Raw genomic sequence first — 14,909 nt, 5'->3', positions numbered from 1 at the left:
CTGCAGTGAGAACGCTCCTGCACAACCGCAGGGAGGGACTGCGTCACCTGGGAAAGTGCACTGTGCGTGCCTCATGGCCCCGCAGTCCCGCTCCTAGAGGGTGTGTGCTCAGGAGAAGTCTTTCACAGCGTCCCCACCTGGACCGGCCCACAGGCAGTGGTGGGTGTGCAGCTGGATGGATGGTGCCGCTTGTTGCTGAGAAGGCGGTGGGGCTTCTCCAGGCCACACAGCTGGTGCAGAGCCTGGAGAAGTTTCCAGTCCTCCCACCTCCCTGCATAGTCCTTCTCTCCCCAGGGCTGTCCTCCTGACTTAGAGGATGTCTCTGACCCTGTGCGTTTCTGCCTGTCCCCAGAGCCCACGGTGGTGTTTGCCAAGGAGCAGCAGGCACGCAGTGAGGTGCAGGCCGAGGCGGGGGCCAGTGCCACGCTGAGCTGCGAGGTGGGCCAGGCCCAGACGGAGGTGACGTGGTACAAGGACGGCAAGAAGCTGAGTGGGAGCTCGAAAGTGCGCGTGGAGGCCAAGGGCTGCACCCGGCGTCTGGTGCTGCAGCAGGCGGGGAAGGTGGACAGCGGGGAGTACAGCTGCGAGGCCGGGGGCCAGCGGGTCTCCTTCCGCCTGGTTGTCACAGGTGGGTACCCGACTGTGCAGAGAGCAGAAGTGCCTGACCAATCATTGGGTAGGCTTATATGTAGGTCTGTACCTGCCCTATGGTTAGTTGCATCTGGGTTGGGTTCTTCTGACATGTTTTGCCTCAGGGCTCTCTCCTCTCCCCAGCTTTTGGGTCAGAGGATGCTGGGTACCGACCGTGGTAGGATGTTCTTGGCGTATCTTGGCTCAGGGTCCTGCACCTCTTTGCCGCATCTCCACCTTCCCCAGCATGAATCCTCTCAGAGAGGCTTCTGTAGGTTGCTGAGGCCTGAGGTCTGTGGAAAGACCCATTCTCTGTCAGGGTCCTGGAGTTTCCCATTTTAAGTCACCCTCGGCAGCTGTGGAGCTCTGCCCAACTCTGGGGAACCTCACTCAAGGGGCCTCTGATCTTGGGTGCCTTTGCCCTCCATGAGCATAAGTCCCTGTCTCTGGCCTTGGTGTCCTGACTTCCTGTGGTTATTAGGTCAGCCCTGCGGGCTGTCCTCTGCTCAGAGGCACATCCTGGTCTGCCCCTGCCTCCTAACTCTCCCAGCGAATGACAGCCCACGGTTTCAGAATCCTGCTTGTGCTGTTCGTCCTGAGCTGCCCCATCCCCATCTGTGGCCCTTGTCCACCTGTCTCCCATCTTACAGGCCAGCTTGGTTTTCAGATAACCCCCTGGATCAGCTCTTAACAGTGACCCTCTTGGGCCCCCTTCTGGGGCCTTCCCCTCCCCTTTGTCAGTCCCCCTGCTTGGCTGCTTGGCTGTTGGAGGCACTCAGGCTGTTCCACACCTCTCAGCCTTTGTCCCCAGAGTCCTGCCACCCAGGCTGCCTTGCCAGCTCCTTTCCTGGCCCTGTTCCTTCTGCCCTTCTGGAATGTCGGCCCAGCCCCCAGGCTGCCCCCCACTGTCCCATGGCTTATGGGGCCATGCTTCCCTGGAAGGGCAGGCACCCAGGCCTCTAGGCTCTTGGTCAGAGCTTGCGGTCCCCAAGTCTGTGGCTGGGGCCCCTCCTGGCCACTCTTCATGGCCCCTGGGAGCCTAGATGGTGGCCATCAGGTGGTGTGGGACCCTGCTGTGGTCACTGTTGGGCTGATCAGTGGAGGCAGGAGCCAAGGGCTGGATGAGCAGGTTTTTGGAGATGGGTTGGAGCTTGGGGCACCCCCATTTCAGGTCTTCTCCCACCACATTACCCCAGGCCAGGGATACCAGGGTACCTGTTCTCATGCTTCCCCCCAGAGCCGGAACATGAGCCCCCAGTCCTGGAGAGACCTGGACGAAACGAGCCTCTGGTGGTCAGGGAACACGAGGATATCGTCCTGACTGCCACGCTGGCCACACCCTCTGTGGCTGCGGTGACTTGGCTCAAGGATGGCGTGGAAATTCGCCGCAGCAAGCGGCACCAGACAGCCAGTCTGGGGGACACGCACACCCTGACCATACGCGGTGCCCAGACCCTGGACAGTGCGGTCTACAGTTGCCGCGTGGGCGCCAAAGGGCAGGACTTCCTGGTGCAGGTGGAAGGTCAGTGGTCCGCACGCAGTCCTCTGTGAACCCGCGTCTACTGGAGTCTCGTGAGGGCGTGCAGGCGGTGTCGGGAGCGGATTTGGGTGGGGCTCGGTGCACGACCCCGCAGCTCTGAGTTGATCCCCAGGACCTTAACCTCTCCCTGTTGATGTCCCTCCCCTCCCGCAGAGGTGGCTGCCAAATTCTGCCGGCCCCTGGAGCCGGTGGTCGGGGAGCTGGGAGGCACCGCAACACTGGCCTGTGAGCTGAGCCCGGCACAGGCCGAGGTGCTGTGGCGCTGTGGGAGCACACAGCTCCGGGCCGGCAAGCGTTTCCAGATGGCGGCCGAGGGGAGCAGGCGCTCACTCACCTTGTTGGGCCTGCGGGTGGAGGATGCAGGAGAGTACGTGTGCGAGACTCGCGATGACCGCACCAGCGCCAGGCTCTGTGTCCGAGGTACATGGCCACTGCGTGCAGGCTGGGGAGCCCCGGGTGGGGCGCAGGCCTGGGCGTTCCCGGGAGGCTTCCTGGAGGAGGTGTCCTTCCACGGCATCTGAAGGTGGGGCCCCGCCCATCCTGAACACCTCTCAAGCGGAGCTCCTGTCCGCAGTCCCCCGTGAGGTCAAGTTCACGTCTGGGCTGAGCACCGTGGTTGCAGAGGAGGGCCACGAGGCCACCTTCCAGTGCATGGTGACCCCCAGCGACGCAGTAGTCACGTGGTTGCAGGACGGCTCCCAGCTGCAGCCCAGCGAGAAGTTTATCATCTCACAGAGCGGCGCCAGCCACAGTCTGACCATCTTGGGACTGGCCCTGGAGGACGCAGGCCAGATCACCGCAGAGGCTGAGGGCGTCACATCCGTGGCTGCCCTCCGGGTCCGAGGTGCGCCTGTGTGGGGTGGCGGGGAGTTTGGGCGCCTCCCTGGTGGGCTGGTTCCCGGCTGGCATCTTGCTGTTCCCTGGTGTCCAGCTCATCTGTCTGGCTACCTCAGGGGACACAGGGTTTGCTGGGGGCAAAGAGAAGATGGAGGTGGGTCAGAGGGCCTGGACACCTGGTCTGAATGGGAGAAAGTAAACAGCTGCACTGCATACCTGGTCTGGGAATGGGTGAAGACTTCCTGGAGGAAGCGTCGCACGCTGAGCCCCATGGATGGTGAGGTGGGAGGGAGTGGAGTTGGCATACAGAGGCAGGAGGTGGGCATGCTCTTTGCTCACTGGAGCCAGATTGTACCGGCGGGCAGCCAGGACTTCACCTGAGGGTAAGTGGGAGCCATCGCAGGTTCTTAAGGAAGTGAGTAATGTGGGCAGATTCACCTTCTGGGGAGGTCATAGCACAGCCTGGAACTGGGAGGTCCATTCCAGTGTGTTTTTCTTAATGTGGCTGCTCCCAGGGCCTAATGGAGCCAATACATGCAGCCCATCTGAGGGCTCAGAGTCTGCTGTTTCACCAGCTCCATGTGTCCTAAGGCTGCTGGTCACCAGCCACATTTAGGAGCTTCATGCATTGGGGCATGGCAGGGTTGTTAAGAACAGGGGAGCAGGAGGTGGGAGGGAGCTGGAGAAGGAGAAGTCCCATGACCCTCTGTTCCTTCCCACAAAATCTGTTTCCTCCCATGAAATTGTACCTGTGCAGGCGTGCAGGTGGGCTTTGAGTATGGCCAAGGCCTTGCCTGGCATGGAGTGGGAATGTGGTGGAGGCCTCTCTGCCGCCTGGCGGGTAGAGGGGAGCAGGGACAGGAGCCTCTGTGCCTGGAGTTCCTGAGTGGCAGTGGCTGTGTGACCGTCCTTTCCCTGATTCCAGAGGCTCCGGTCCTGTTCAAGAAGAAGCTGGAGCCGCAGACCGTGGAGGAGTGGGGCTCGGTGACCATGGAGGTGGAGCTGACAAAGCCCTGGCCAGAGGTCAAGTGGACGCGAAACGCTGTTGCCCTGGCCCCAGGCGAGAACGTGGTGATCTATGCCGAGGGCGCAAGTCACCGCTTGGTCCTCCGCAGAGTGGGTTTCGCTGACCGCGGCTTCTATGGTTGCGAGACCCCAGACGACAAGACACAGGCCAAGCTCACCGTAGAAAGTGAGCTGTGGGGCTGCTGGGCCTGGGGTCAGCACTCAAGAGGGAAGAGGGAGGGAGGGAGGCTGGAGGGGAGGAGGCGGAGTAGGTCTCCCGCTGGGAACCTTGGCCTGGGAAGGGAGTCAAAGGGAGGGAGAGGGTGGCCCTGGGGGTGGGGTCATGGGGATGTGGAAGGGAAAGAGGAGGCTGGACTGGCCTCCCGTGGAGGGCGGTTCTGCGGGTTGGAGTAGGCTTCCCCCTCCAGGGCACCACACTGAGCTCTGAGGACCCCTGGGGAGGTGGGGGACGCTGGCCCGAAGGCCAGGGTCTGGATGCAGTGGCACACCATCGCGTTTACCCCGCAGTGCGCCAGATCAGGCTCATGCGGGGCCTGCAGGCGGTGGAGGCATGGGAGCAGGCTTCTATCACCATGGAGGTGGAGCTGTCGCACCCCGACGTGGAGGGCAGCTGGACGCGCGATGGCCTGCGGCTCCAGCCAGGGCCCACATGCCAACTGGCCGTGCATGGTTCTATCCACACCCTTACGCTGTCTCGGTTGCAACCGCAGGATGGCGGCCTCATCGCCTTCAAGGCAGAGGGCGTGCACACATCTGCACGGCTTGTGGTCACTGGTGCGTGAGGGGGGAGGGGTTTGGGCGGGGAGCGGGGACTGGGGGGGGGGACCCACTTGACATGCACATGCCCCTGTCTCCACTGTGGCCCAGGAAGGCAGGCGGGGACAGGATGGGGAATCCTGAGGGGAGGGAGCACACTTTCCTAGAACCAGTTGAGTGATCCCATCCAGATCAGGCCCCTGGCCCTGAGGGGCACCCCTGGGACCTGCCTCTCACCTCCCCCTCCTGCCTCCCCAGAGCTGCCTGTGAGGTTCATCCGCTCACTGCAGGACGTGGTGGCCACAGAGAAGGACAAAGTGACCCTAGAATGTGAGCTGTCGCGCCCCAATGTGGACGTGCGCTGGCTAAAGGTGCCTCCTCCCCGACCCTTCTGCCCCCTGCCACCCACTGTAGATGGGTAGAAGTGGGACCGATGTATGGGCAGCCCCAGAGCCTGACCAGGCCATGTCCCCCTCCACAGGATGGTGTGGAGCTGCAGGTGGGCAAGATGGTGAGCATGGTGGCCCAGGGTACCTGCCGGACTCTCATCATTTACCAGTGTGTGCTTGGGGACCAGGGCATGTACATGTGTGACGCCCATGATGCTCAGACCTCGGCCTCTCTGAAGGTGCAAGGTGAGGGCTGGGCAGAGTAGGAGCGAGGGCCCAGTGCAAAGACATTCGGCTACCCCTGCATCCACCAGAGAGGTGGCCCCGCCCCCTTCCTGTACCTCTCAGCAAGCTGGGGCATGGGGAAGGGGCAGGCAGCTCTATGCATCATGGTGTGGCAGGGCCTCCCTTGTTGCTCCAGCCCGCAATGTCCAGATCGTGAGGCCCCTGGAGGATGTGGAAGTGATGGAGAAGGAGGGCGCCACCTTCTCCTGTGAGGTCTCCCATGATGAGGTGCCAGCCCAGTGGTTCTGGGAGGGCAGTAAACTTCGGCTCAGTGACAACGTGCGCATCCGCCAGGAAGGTATGACTGTGACAGCAATTGGCTGTGGGAAGGCCTCTCCCCCTCCCCCTGGTCGCTCTCCCAGTGCTGAGTAGCCTGTGTTCCCAGGAAGAACATACACACTCATCTACCGAAGGGTCCTGGCGGAAGAAGCAGGAGAAATCCGATTTGTAGCTGAAAATGCAGAATCACGAGCCCAGCTCCGAGTGAGAGGTGAGGGGGTCTCAGGGGAGGGTGCCAGTCAGACAGCATGTGAAAACACAGAGTTGTGCTATGCCAGCTGTCCAGACACAGGCCTGGGGAGCCCTGGGGCCCCTCAGGGACAGGATAGGGGTAACCCAGGAGAAGAGAAAGGGGATGTTGCCTTTGGAGGCAGGAAGACAAGGGTCTGGGGGAGGCAGCCCACCTTTGTTTAAAAATGGAGGTACCAGTGAATTCTTCCTCCTGGGACTGCAGCAGGCGCTGGAGAGAAGGGGTTGAGGCCCTGGCAGCAAGTGAGCTCTTGGTCTTACCTGGTGGACCAGATGTCAGGAGAGAGTGGCCACGGGGCATGAGGGAGGACGGTCTGCAGGCAGGCAGGGGCCTTAATGCACAGGCCAGGGCAGGGTGAGGAAGGGATGACGGGGATGGCCCTCGGACAGGTGGGGCAGGGGCAGGGGAAGTGTGGGGGGAAGGATGAGGTTTTGCAGGGTAAGTATCCATTGGGGTGAGTGGGGGCAGAGCGTGCCTACCTTGTTTGTGGTCAATTGTATGCTGAGGGTCCCAGCTCTGAAGGCAACACCCAGCCCAGCCTGGCTTGTTGGAGGCTGGCTATACAGGCAGAGCTCCCAGCCCCAGAAGTTCCGGGAGGCTGAGCTTTTGCACCGACCCCGCCCGCCCACAGAGCTGCCGGTGTCCATCCTGCGCCCACTGCGTGACAAGATTGCTATGGAGAAGCACCGCGGTGTACTCGAGTGCCAGATGTCGCGGGCCAGCGCCCAGGTGCGGTGGTATAAGGGTGGCGTGGAACTGCGGCCTGGGCCCAAGTATGAGATGGTCAACGATGGCCTTTACCGCAAGCTGGTCATCAACGACGTGCAGCCCGAAGACGAGGACACTTACACCTGTGATGCGAGCGATGTGAAGACCAGTGCCCAGCTCTTCGTGGAAGGTGTGGGAAGGGGCCTGCAGGCAACTGTCCTCTGTGCCTGGGGAGGGACTATGGCCTTTATCTTTGGCCCTGACACTTGGAGGCGGCCAAGTCTGAAAAGGTCCTAACTAGGGGTGTCGGGGGGCACAGGGTGAGGTGGGGAGATGTGAGCCCTGTGTGGAGGGAGAGGGTTTGTTCACAAGAAGAAACATGGACTCTGGAAGAGGGGTGACCCGCGGTCCTCCGGCGGGCCAAGCGGTGACCAGCCCCTCACCCACAGAGCAATCCATCACCATCGTGCGGGGCCTGCAGGACGTGACGGTGATGGAGCCCGCCCCTGCCTGGTTTGAGTGCGAGACCTCCATCCCATCTGTTCGGCCGCCCAAGTGGCTGCTGGGCAAGACAGTGCTACAGGCGGGGTCGGACGTGGGCATGGAACAGGAGGACACGGTGCACCGGCTGACGCTGCGGCGCACCTGCTCCACCATGACTGGGCCAGTGCACTTCACCATCGGCAAGTCGCGCTCCACAGCCCGCCTGGTGGTCTCAGGTGAGCGCTGCGGCCAGTGGGCGGGTTGCGGATGGAGGGGAGAGTGCAGACGCCGCGCAGGGCCGAGGTAGCCGCGGTAGGGCTCTGCGGCCCAGCCCGCCCTCCAGCGCTGCTCTCTCCCCTTCCGTGCAGACATCCCGGTAGTGCTCACGCGGCCGCTGGAGCCCAAGGCAGGGCGCGAGCTGCAGTCTGTAGTCCTGTCCTGCGACTTTAAACCGCCTCCCAAGGCGGTGCAGTGGTACAAGGAGGACACGCCCCTGACACCGTCTGACAAGTTCAGGATGAGTCTGGAGGGCCACATGGCGGAGCTGCGCGTACTGCGGCTCACGCCTGCTGATGCTGGCATCTACCGGTGCCAGGCTGGCAGCGCCCAGAGCAGCGCCGAAGTCACCGTGAAAGGTGCGGGGGAGGGGATACAGGGCCACCGGGAGGGTCTCGGGGGAGGTGGCGGTGGCGTGCGCTGAGCTTCCCGGTGTGCTCCTGGCAGCGCGGGAGGTGACGGTGACGCAGCCGCTGCAGGACGCTGAGGCCATGGAGGAGGGCCGCGCCTGCTTCTCGTGCGAGTTGTCCCACGAGGATGAGGAGGTGGAGTGGTCGCTCAACGGGACACCCCTCTACAACGACAGTTTCCATGAGATCACCCATGAGGGTCGCCGCCACTCGCTGGTGCTGAAGCGGGTTCGGCAGACGGATGCGGGCACCGTGTGTGCCTCCTCCCCCAAGGTGATGGCTTCTGCCCGCCTGGAGGTCAGAAGTGAGTACTCTCAGGAGGGTACCCCTCCCGGAGATCCCCGCGGGCGGGAGGTAGTGGCTCCCTCACTCACCCGTCTACACTTTGCCCGCAGTGAAGCCGGTGGTGTTCCTGAAGGCGCTCGATGATGTGTCCGCAGAGGAGCGGGGCACTCTGGCCCTGCAGTGTGAGGTCTCAGACCCTCAGGCCCGCGTGGTGTGGCGCAAGGACGGCGTGGAGCTGGGTCCCAGTGACAAGTACGACTTACTGCACACGGCGGGCACGCACGGGCTAGTGGTGCACGACCTGACCCGGGATGACTCCGGCCTGTACACTTGCCACCTGGACAACGAGGAGACACGGGCGCGCGTCAGTGTGCACGGTGCGTGGGGGCGTGGTCGAAGCCCTGGGGCGGGGCCACCTCTCCTAGGCCCCGCCCACTCCAAAGCCAGTGCTGCTCTGCTGAGGCGAGAGAGTCAGGCAAGCTCTGGGAGGAACAGGCTTGACATGGTACTTAGGAGGCCCAGGTGCAGGCAGGTGGACAGGGACAGCGGGCAACCAGGAACATGTGGGAGACTGGATGGGACTCTGTCTGATGAAATCCTATGGTGCTTGTTTTCGACAGGGGTCTGAGACATTCTCTGTGCACCAGAGGATGTGTGTGGGTAGATGTGAGGCTTGTCAAGGGAGTCTCCTGGAGAAAGCGGAAGAGGCTGAGCTGTCAAGTGGGGGACGCCCTGGAAGGGTTCCCAGGCCAGGAGCACAGCCTGGGCCTGGTTCCCCAACCAGGTGGTCACCTGGCCTCCCCTCTATACCGCTGTCTTAGCTCAGCTACAGTAGGCCTGCTTCCCCTCTACGTGCATAGCAGGCCTGTTGCCTGTGACCCTATGGTGGGTCCCTGACATCTGGTGGGGTTTGAGATGAGACTGGAAAGGGGGCAGGGTGGTGCGGTGAGTTTGTCCCAGGGCTAAATGGCTCCTTCACTTGGAGCACCTGTCCTTTTTCTTCTGGAGCATGTGAGCTGGTGACAACCTCTGGTGTTTTGTTCTCTGCTTGTTGGTCTGTAGCAGATAGGAAGGCAGCTGCCCTGGTTGGAACTCACAGTTATTGGCCGTCCTGTTAAACACCAGGGTGCAGCCATCTGGAGGCCAAGGGGGCATTTGTCGAGGGGCAGCAGGCCTGCCAAGACTGGAGCTGGGGAGGGTGGGTATTTGGGCCTTGTGGCCACTACAGGGCTCAATGGCACTGGTCTCGAGGGACAGGCATCCAGGACCTGGCCAAGCGTGATGGCCATTTCCCATGATCCACAGACCTGCATGTGGGCATCACCAAGAGGCTGAAGACGGTGGAGGTGCTGGAGGGTGAAGGCTGCAGCTTTGAGTGTGTCCTGTCCCACGAGGACACTGGCAACACAGCCATGTGGATGATCGGCGGGAAGACCGTGGGCACCTCCGGCCGCTTCCGGGCCACACGCCAGGGCCGCAAGTACACCCTGGCTGTGCGAGAGGCGGTGCTGGGTGACGCCGGGGAGGTGGTCTTCTCCGTGAGGGGCCTCACCTCCAAGGCCTCACTCATTGTCAGAGGTGGGCACCATGAGCCTGGGCAGATGGGCATCTCGGTAGGCTGCACCTGGGCTCTACCCAGGCAGCCTGCAGCAAGGCTTTGGGCTGGGCAGTCTGCCAGGGGGCACTTCTGGGGACTGTGTTCCTCAACCACTGGTGGGGAACCAGAGGCTTCTGTCAGGGTGTTGGGGGTTTCTGGTCATCTAGGGGCTCAGTCTCTAGGGCGAGGCTTTCTTGTCTCTGGGCAGGAGCAGGGTTTATGGTCTCTTTCACACATGGTTCGACTGTCATGGTAGCTACAAGGCACATGGTCACCAAGCCTGTGAAACCACCATCGGCATTTTGTAGGCTCCCAGCACAAATACTGGTGCAGACCACTGAAGCTCAGCTCACAGCTGGTACCAGCCATGGCCACACTTTGAGTCATGGGCTCTGAATGATGCTGAGAACATCTGTGGTTTCATACCTCCCCCTCAAAGGCCCCTGGCTTGTGACAGTGGGAGCTTCCGGTATTCCAAAGCTCTGAGGCTCTTGGGTCTCAGGTTCCAGAGTTTGGGGCTGTAGGTCTGTGGTCTTGGCCTTCAGAGCCTGAAAGTTCATGAGTGCCTGCCCTGCCCTCCCCGCTGGCATGGCCATGGCCGTGGCCATGCCTCACAGGCCACCTCTGCTTCTTTCAGAGAGGCCAGTGGACATCAGGAAGCCTCTGGAGGACCAGCGGGCCTCAGTAGGCGAGGATGCGGTGCTGAGCTGTGAGCTGTCACGGGCAGGCACCACGGTGCGCTGGCTGAAGGATGGGAAGGCCATTCGCAAGAGTCAGAAGTATGATCTGTTCAGTGAGGGCACGCGGGCTGTGCTGGTCATCCGCGCGGCCTCGCTCAAGGATTCTGGCGAGTACACATGCGAGACCGAAGTTTCTAAGAGCACAGCCAGCCTCCATGTGGAAGGTAAGCATGAGAGACTCGGGCGGCTCCCATGACCTCTGTCCCCCAACATGGCATGGGGCCACCCCCTCTGCTCTGCTGTCCCAGGTGGAAAGGGAAGGATCCCAGAGGGAAGAGGCTCAGCCAGGTCCCTGAGGTTGTGTGGGCAACTGCCCGTGTCCTGAGGGGCAGTGTGGGGTCTACAGGCCTCACCCCCACCCTGCTCTCCTCCTCCCCCAGAAAAGGCAAACCGGTTTACTGAGGAGCTGGCTGATCTGCAGGTTGAGGAAAAGGGCACGGCCATGTTCACCTGCAAAACGGAGCACCCCGCGACTGTGGTGACCTGGCGCAAAGGCCTCTCAGAGCTACGCGCCTCAGGGAAGCACATGCCCAGCCAGGAAGGCACGACATTGAGGCTCACCATCAGCGCCCTGGAGAAGGTGGACAGTGACACCTATACCTGTGACATTGGCCAGACGCAGTCCCAGGCGCGGCTCCTGGTGCAAGGTGAGGCCGGCACATTGCATGGGTTTCACAGCCGGTGGTGTGGCCAGTTTAAGCCCTGTTTAAAGCAGACTTGGAGACCCTGGACAAGCCCAGCCTCGCTCTCCCTATCTCTAGGAGGCGGTTGCCCTAAGTGGTCTCATCTCTGAGACCCTCCTACCTGGATCTTGTGCTAATGAGCTAGCAGCCCTCATTTATTACTGCATTTGTGTTTCTGGAACTCCTCCTATGTGCTGGCATGTGTCCGGGCCCCACGCATGATCTCCATGTATATTTGCACATGGATGTACTGCTTCTGCCTGTGGAAGTCTCCAGGTTTGAGCAGTAGTTTGTACCTGGCAGGCGGGATGAGGGTCATCATTGTCTCCATCTCACAGATAAGGAAACTGTGTTGTTGGGCATGGTGGCATCCTGGCAGGGTTGAGCTCAGCCCTCCTGACCCCGGGCCAAAGTCTAGGGTGGAGTCAACTGGAGGCCCCTCCTGGGGTCCAAAGGAAAAAGAATAACAAGAAAGCTTTGCTCAGTATTTTCTCCCCTTTCCAGTGAGTCCAGTGAGCTCAGTGAAAGTGTTTAGTGTAGTAGATGTTCCATTCTCTAATAAAGGGGGTACTCACACTTAATCAAAAAGTCAGTTAATACAGCACCACACAGAAACAGAACACTCTCTTTACAAAACTTAAAATGCTCACATGGTGTGGCTAATGCCTTTTCACTGTGTGTTGGTCCTCGAATGAAAATTCCCCATCTGCTTCCTGATGTGCAGTCTGTACTTTCCGGTGCCCAGTGTCCACAGCCCAGCATCCAATGTCCGGTGCCTGATGCCCATTATCCACTGCCTGGCATCCTCTGCCCAGTGTCTGATAGCCAGTGTCGAGTGCCCGATGTCCAGCGTCTATTGCCTGGTGCCCAGTGCTCAGTGTCCAGCACCTGGTGTCTGGTGTCCAGTGCCTGATGTCCAGAGTCCAGTGCTTGGTGTCCAGTGTCTGGCAGCTTTAAGACTTCCATGAATGTGGAGGAATCTGATGCACACCCATCTCCATGTTTATAATATTTTTCTAAGTGTTCCCAGACCTAAGTAGGCAGCAAAAAAAAATTATTTTCTAGCAATTCATGTTATCAAACCCCCAAAGCATTAGATTTAAATTTTAACGTAGCCATATGTCTATTTTCACACTCTGATTTATTCTGTTAATACAAGATTTGTTTGCATTACGTGATTCCGGGGACAAGTGCCCCAGCATGGACGTTTGGGGAGCACAGCTCATAGAGGGGCCATTGTGGGTCACTGTGTGTTCTGTGGAAGGACATAGTGGGGCTGGGGCTTGTCCATAGACCTAAAACAAGTACTTATGGTCAGTTCAGCTCTGACCCCCTTACCATCTCCTGAGTTTTGTCATCCTGAACCTGTTTTGGTCACCAGCTCACTCTAGCCATGAGCCCAACCCAGTCATGAGTTCTGGGGGAGTGCCCTGTTTCCCTTGGCAGGGTCCTGACATGCCTGCCCTGCTCCTCAGGTCAGAGAGTACTCATCACAGAGGACCTGGGAGACGCTGAGGTGCAGGAGGGCTCCTCAGCCACCTTTAGCTGCCGCATCTCCCCCGCCAACTACGAGCCCGTCCGCTGGTTCCTGGACAAGACTCCCCTGTATGCCAATGAGCTCAACGAGATCGAGGCCCAGCCTGGTGGCTACCATGTGCTCACCCTACGGCAGCTCGCACTCAAGGACTCAGGCACTGTTTACTTTGAAGCGGGTGACCAGCAGTCCTCAGCTGCCCTGAGGGTCACAGGTGGGCTGTGTGCCCACTGCTGTAGCAGGGGCTACTCTGTGTGGCTGAGGGTATAGCATGGTCTTGGGGCTCATGGAGAAGGTGCCTTGGGCTGAGCCTTGGATCCCCGGGTGGGCTTGAGAGGCTGGGTGTGGCTGTTTCAGGATGAATTGTTGCACTTGGTGTGCAGAGGCTATCCCACGGTCAGTGTGGCATGGGCCTGGCCACACCCCTGTGGTGTGGGGAGCCACACAGAGCCTGGCCTCTCCCCCTGGCAGCCCTGCCTGTGTCTCCAGCCTGAGGTGGGCAGATGGGCACTTGACCTGGATGTCACCAGGACTGCAGTGACACCTGGAGCTTCTCCAGGAGCCCCCAAGTGCCCTGTACTTCCCTCTCTGTCCGCAGAGAAGCCAGGCATCTTCTCCCGAGAGCTCACGGATGCCACAGTCATAGAGGGGGAGGATCTGACCCTTGTCTGTGAGACTGTTGCCCCAGATAGCCCTGTGCGCTGGACCAAAGATGGGAAAGCCCTGCGGCCATCGGCCCGGTGCCAGTTGAGCCGTGAGGGCCACCGGGCCCAGCTGATCATCACTGACACCACCCTGCAGGATGGTGGGCGCTACAAGTGTGAGGTTGGGGGTGTCTGGAGCAGCTCCATCATCAGGGTCCATGGTGAGTCCCCAGGCAGGGCCAGGCAGCCTCCAGCCATTCTCAGGGTGCCCACAGCTCTCATCACTCAGGGCAAGGAAGACCCCAGACCCTATCTGGCTCCCTCTCTCTATGTCTGTGTTCCCTCTTTGTGTGTGTGTGTGGGGGGGGGAGTCTTCATCCCTCTCTGTTCATCTCTGTCTCTCCGCAGCTTGTCCCTCTCACTGCTCCTTCCCCATCTCTGGGTCTCTACAGCTGATAGAGTTACCCTCGCCCTCTGTTGATCTCCTGACCAGTAATCTCTTTCCTGCTTTATTCCTGACTTTCTCTTGTATTCTGACATCTCTGTATCTCCCTCCTGGCTTGGCTCATCCCCATCTGTTTCAGTCAGCTCAGGCCATGTAACAAATACCACAGACGGGATAGCTCAAACAACAGCTCCTTACTTCTCCCAGTCTTGGAGACTGAAAGTCTGAGATTCAGGTGCAGACAAGGCTAGTTCTGCTGAGGCCTCTCTCCTAGGTGTGTAGATGGCTGTCTCCTCCCTGTGTCCTCACATGGTTGTTCCTCTGTATGTGTCTGTGTCCTAATCTCATAGGGACATTGGTCTTAAGGGATTAGGGCCTACTCTAGTGACCTCATTTCACCTTAATAACCTCTTTAAAGATCCCATCTGAGGCCTTGGGGTTGGGGCTCCAATATGTGAATTTTGGGGAGACATAATGCAGCCAATTACACTGTAACCTTCTTTATTCTTTTGTTTGACTCCCCCTCCTGTAAGGGCCAAGGTTTCTTGGCCACTGTCACTAGCCTCCGACAGAGAAAGGGTGAGGTGGGCCTGCCTGCACTGTGCACTGGTGCCCCCAGCTCTCCTCAACTGTAGAGGGTCCCCAGGGGTATGCAGGGGTGAGGACAAGCTGAGCCTGTGTCTTTTGCAGCACGGCCGGTGCGGTTCCGGGAGGGGCTGAAGGACATGGAGGTGCTGGAGGGCGGTGCCGCCACACTGCGCTGTGTACTGTCATCTGTGGCCGCACCCGTGGAGTGGCACCATGGAGATGAGGTTCTGCAGCCAGGAAGCAAGTATAGTGTACGGCAGGAGGGCGCCGTGCTGGAGCTGGTGGTCCGGGACCTGCAGCCCCAGGACAGTGGGCAGTATGCCTGCTGCTTCGGGGATCAGACGACCTCAGCCACACTCACTGTGAAGGGTAAGAGTGCCCTCGCCTTGCCCATGTGGCACATGCAGCCCATTTCATCCCATGTGGGACAATGAGGATGATGTTCTCTGTCTTTGACTTCCCACAGCTCTGCCTGCTGAGTTCATAGGAAGAATGAGAGGCAAGGAGGCCATGGAAGGGGCCAC

General features: G+C 60.2%; 1 protein-coding gene across 1 annotated transcript in view; it reads left to right on the top strand.

The window, feature by feature from the left end:
• Nucleotides 1-279: 279 nt before the first annotated feature.
• Nucleotides 280-14,909, top strand: part of LOC109376497 (obscurin) — a gene marked incomplete at its 5' end in the record, with an annotated part of 89,056 nt that continues 74,426 nt past the window's right edge. The window contains 22 exons of the mRNA XM_019632423.1: nt 280-628; nt 1,868-2,152; nt 2,324-2,590; nt 2,745-3,014; nt 3,933-4,199; nt 4,541-4,807; nt 5,048-5,160; nt 5,271-5,424; nt 5,600-5,761; nt 5,849-5,953; nt 6,624-6,890; nt 7,150-7,419; nt 7,552-7,818; nt 7,907-8,173; nt 8,265-8,531; nt 9,460-9,732; nt 10,389-10,655; nt 10,872-11,138; nt 12,650-12,922; nt 13,307-13,573; nt 14,488-14,754; nt 14,852-14,903. Of these exons, the coding sequence (XP_019487968.1) occupies nt 280-628; nt 1,868-2,152; nt 2,324-2,590; nt 2,745-3,014; nt 3,933-4,199; nt 4,541-4,807; nt 5,048-5,160; nt 5,271-5,424; nt 5,600-5,761; nt 5,849-5,953; nt 6,624-6,890; nt 7,150-7,419; nt 7,552-7,818; nt 7,907-8,173; nt 8,265-8,531; nt 9,460-9,732; nt 10,389-10,655; nt 10,872-11,138; nt 12,650-12,922; nt 13,307-13,573; nt 14,488-14,754; nt 14,852-14,903 (5,243 nt within the window). The remainder of the gene's footprint in view (nt 629-1,867; nt 2,153-2,323; nt 2,591-2,744; nt 3,015-3,932; nt 4,200-4,540; nt 4,808-5,047; nt 5,161-5,270; nt 5,425-5,599; nt 5,762-5,848; nt 5,954-6,623; nt 6,891-7,149; nt 7,420-7,551; nt 7,819-7,906; nt 8,174-8,264; nt 8,532-9,459; nt 9,733-10,388; nt 10,656-10,871; nt 11,139-12,649; nt 12,923-13,306; nt 13,574-14,487; nt 14,755-14,851; nt 14,904-14,909) is intronic.

The sequence above is a fragment of the Hipposideros armiger genome, unplaced genomic scaffold (genome assembly GCF_001890085.2).
Source record: "Hipposideros armiger isolate ML-2016 unplaced genomic scaffold, ASM189008v1 scaffold_1139, whole genome shotgun sequence".
Classification (NCBI taxonomy): Eukaryota; Metazoa; Chordata; class Mammalia; order Chiroptera; family Hipposideridae; genus Hipposideros; species Hipposideros armiger.
Note: the sequence above shows the minus strand (reverse complement) of the source record. Positions and strands in the feature narration are given on the sequence as shown.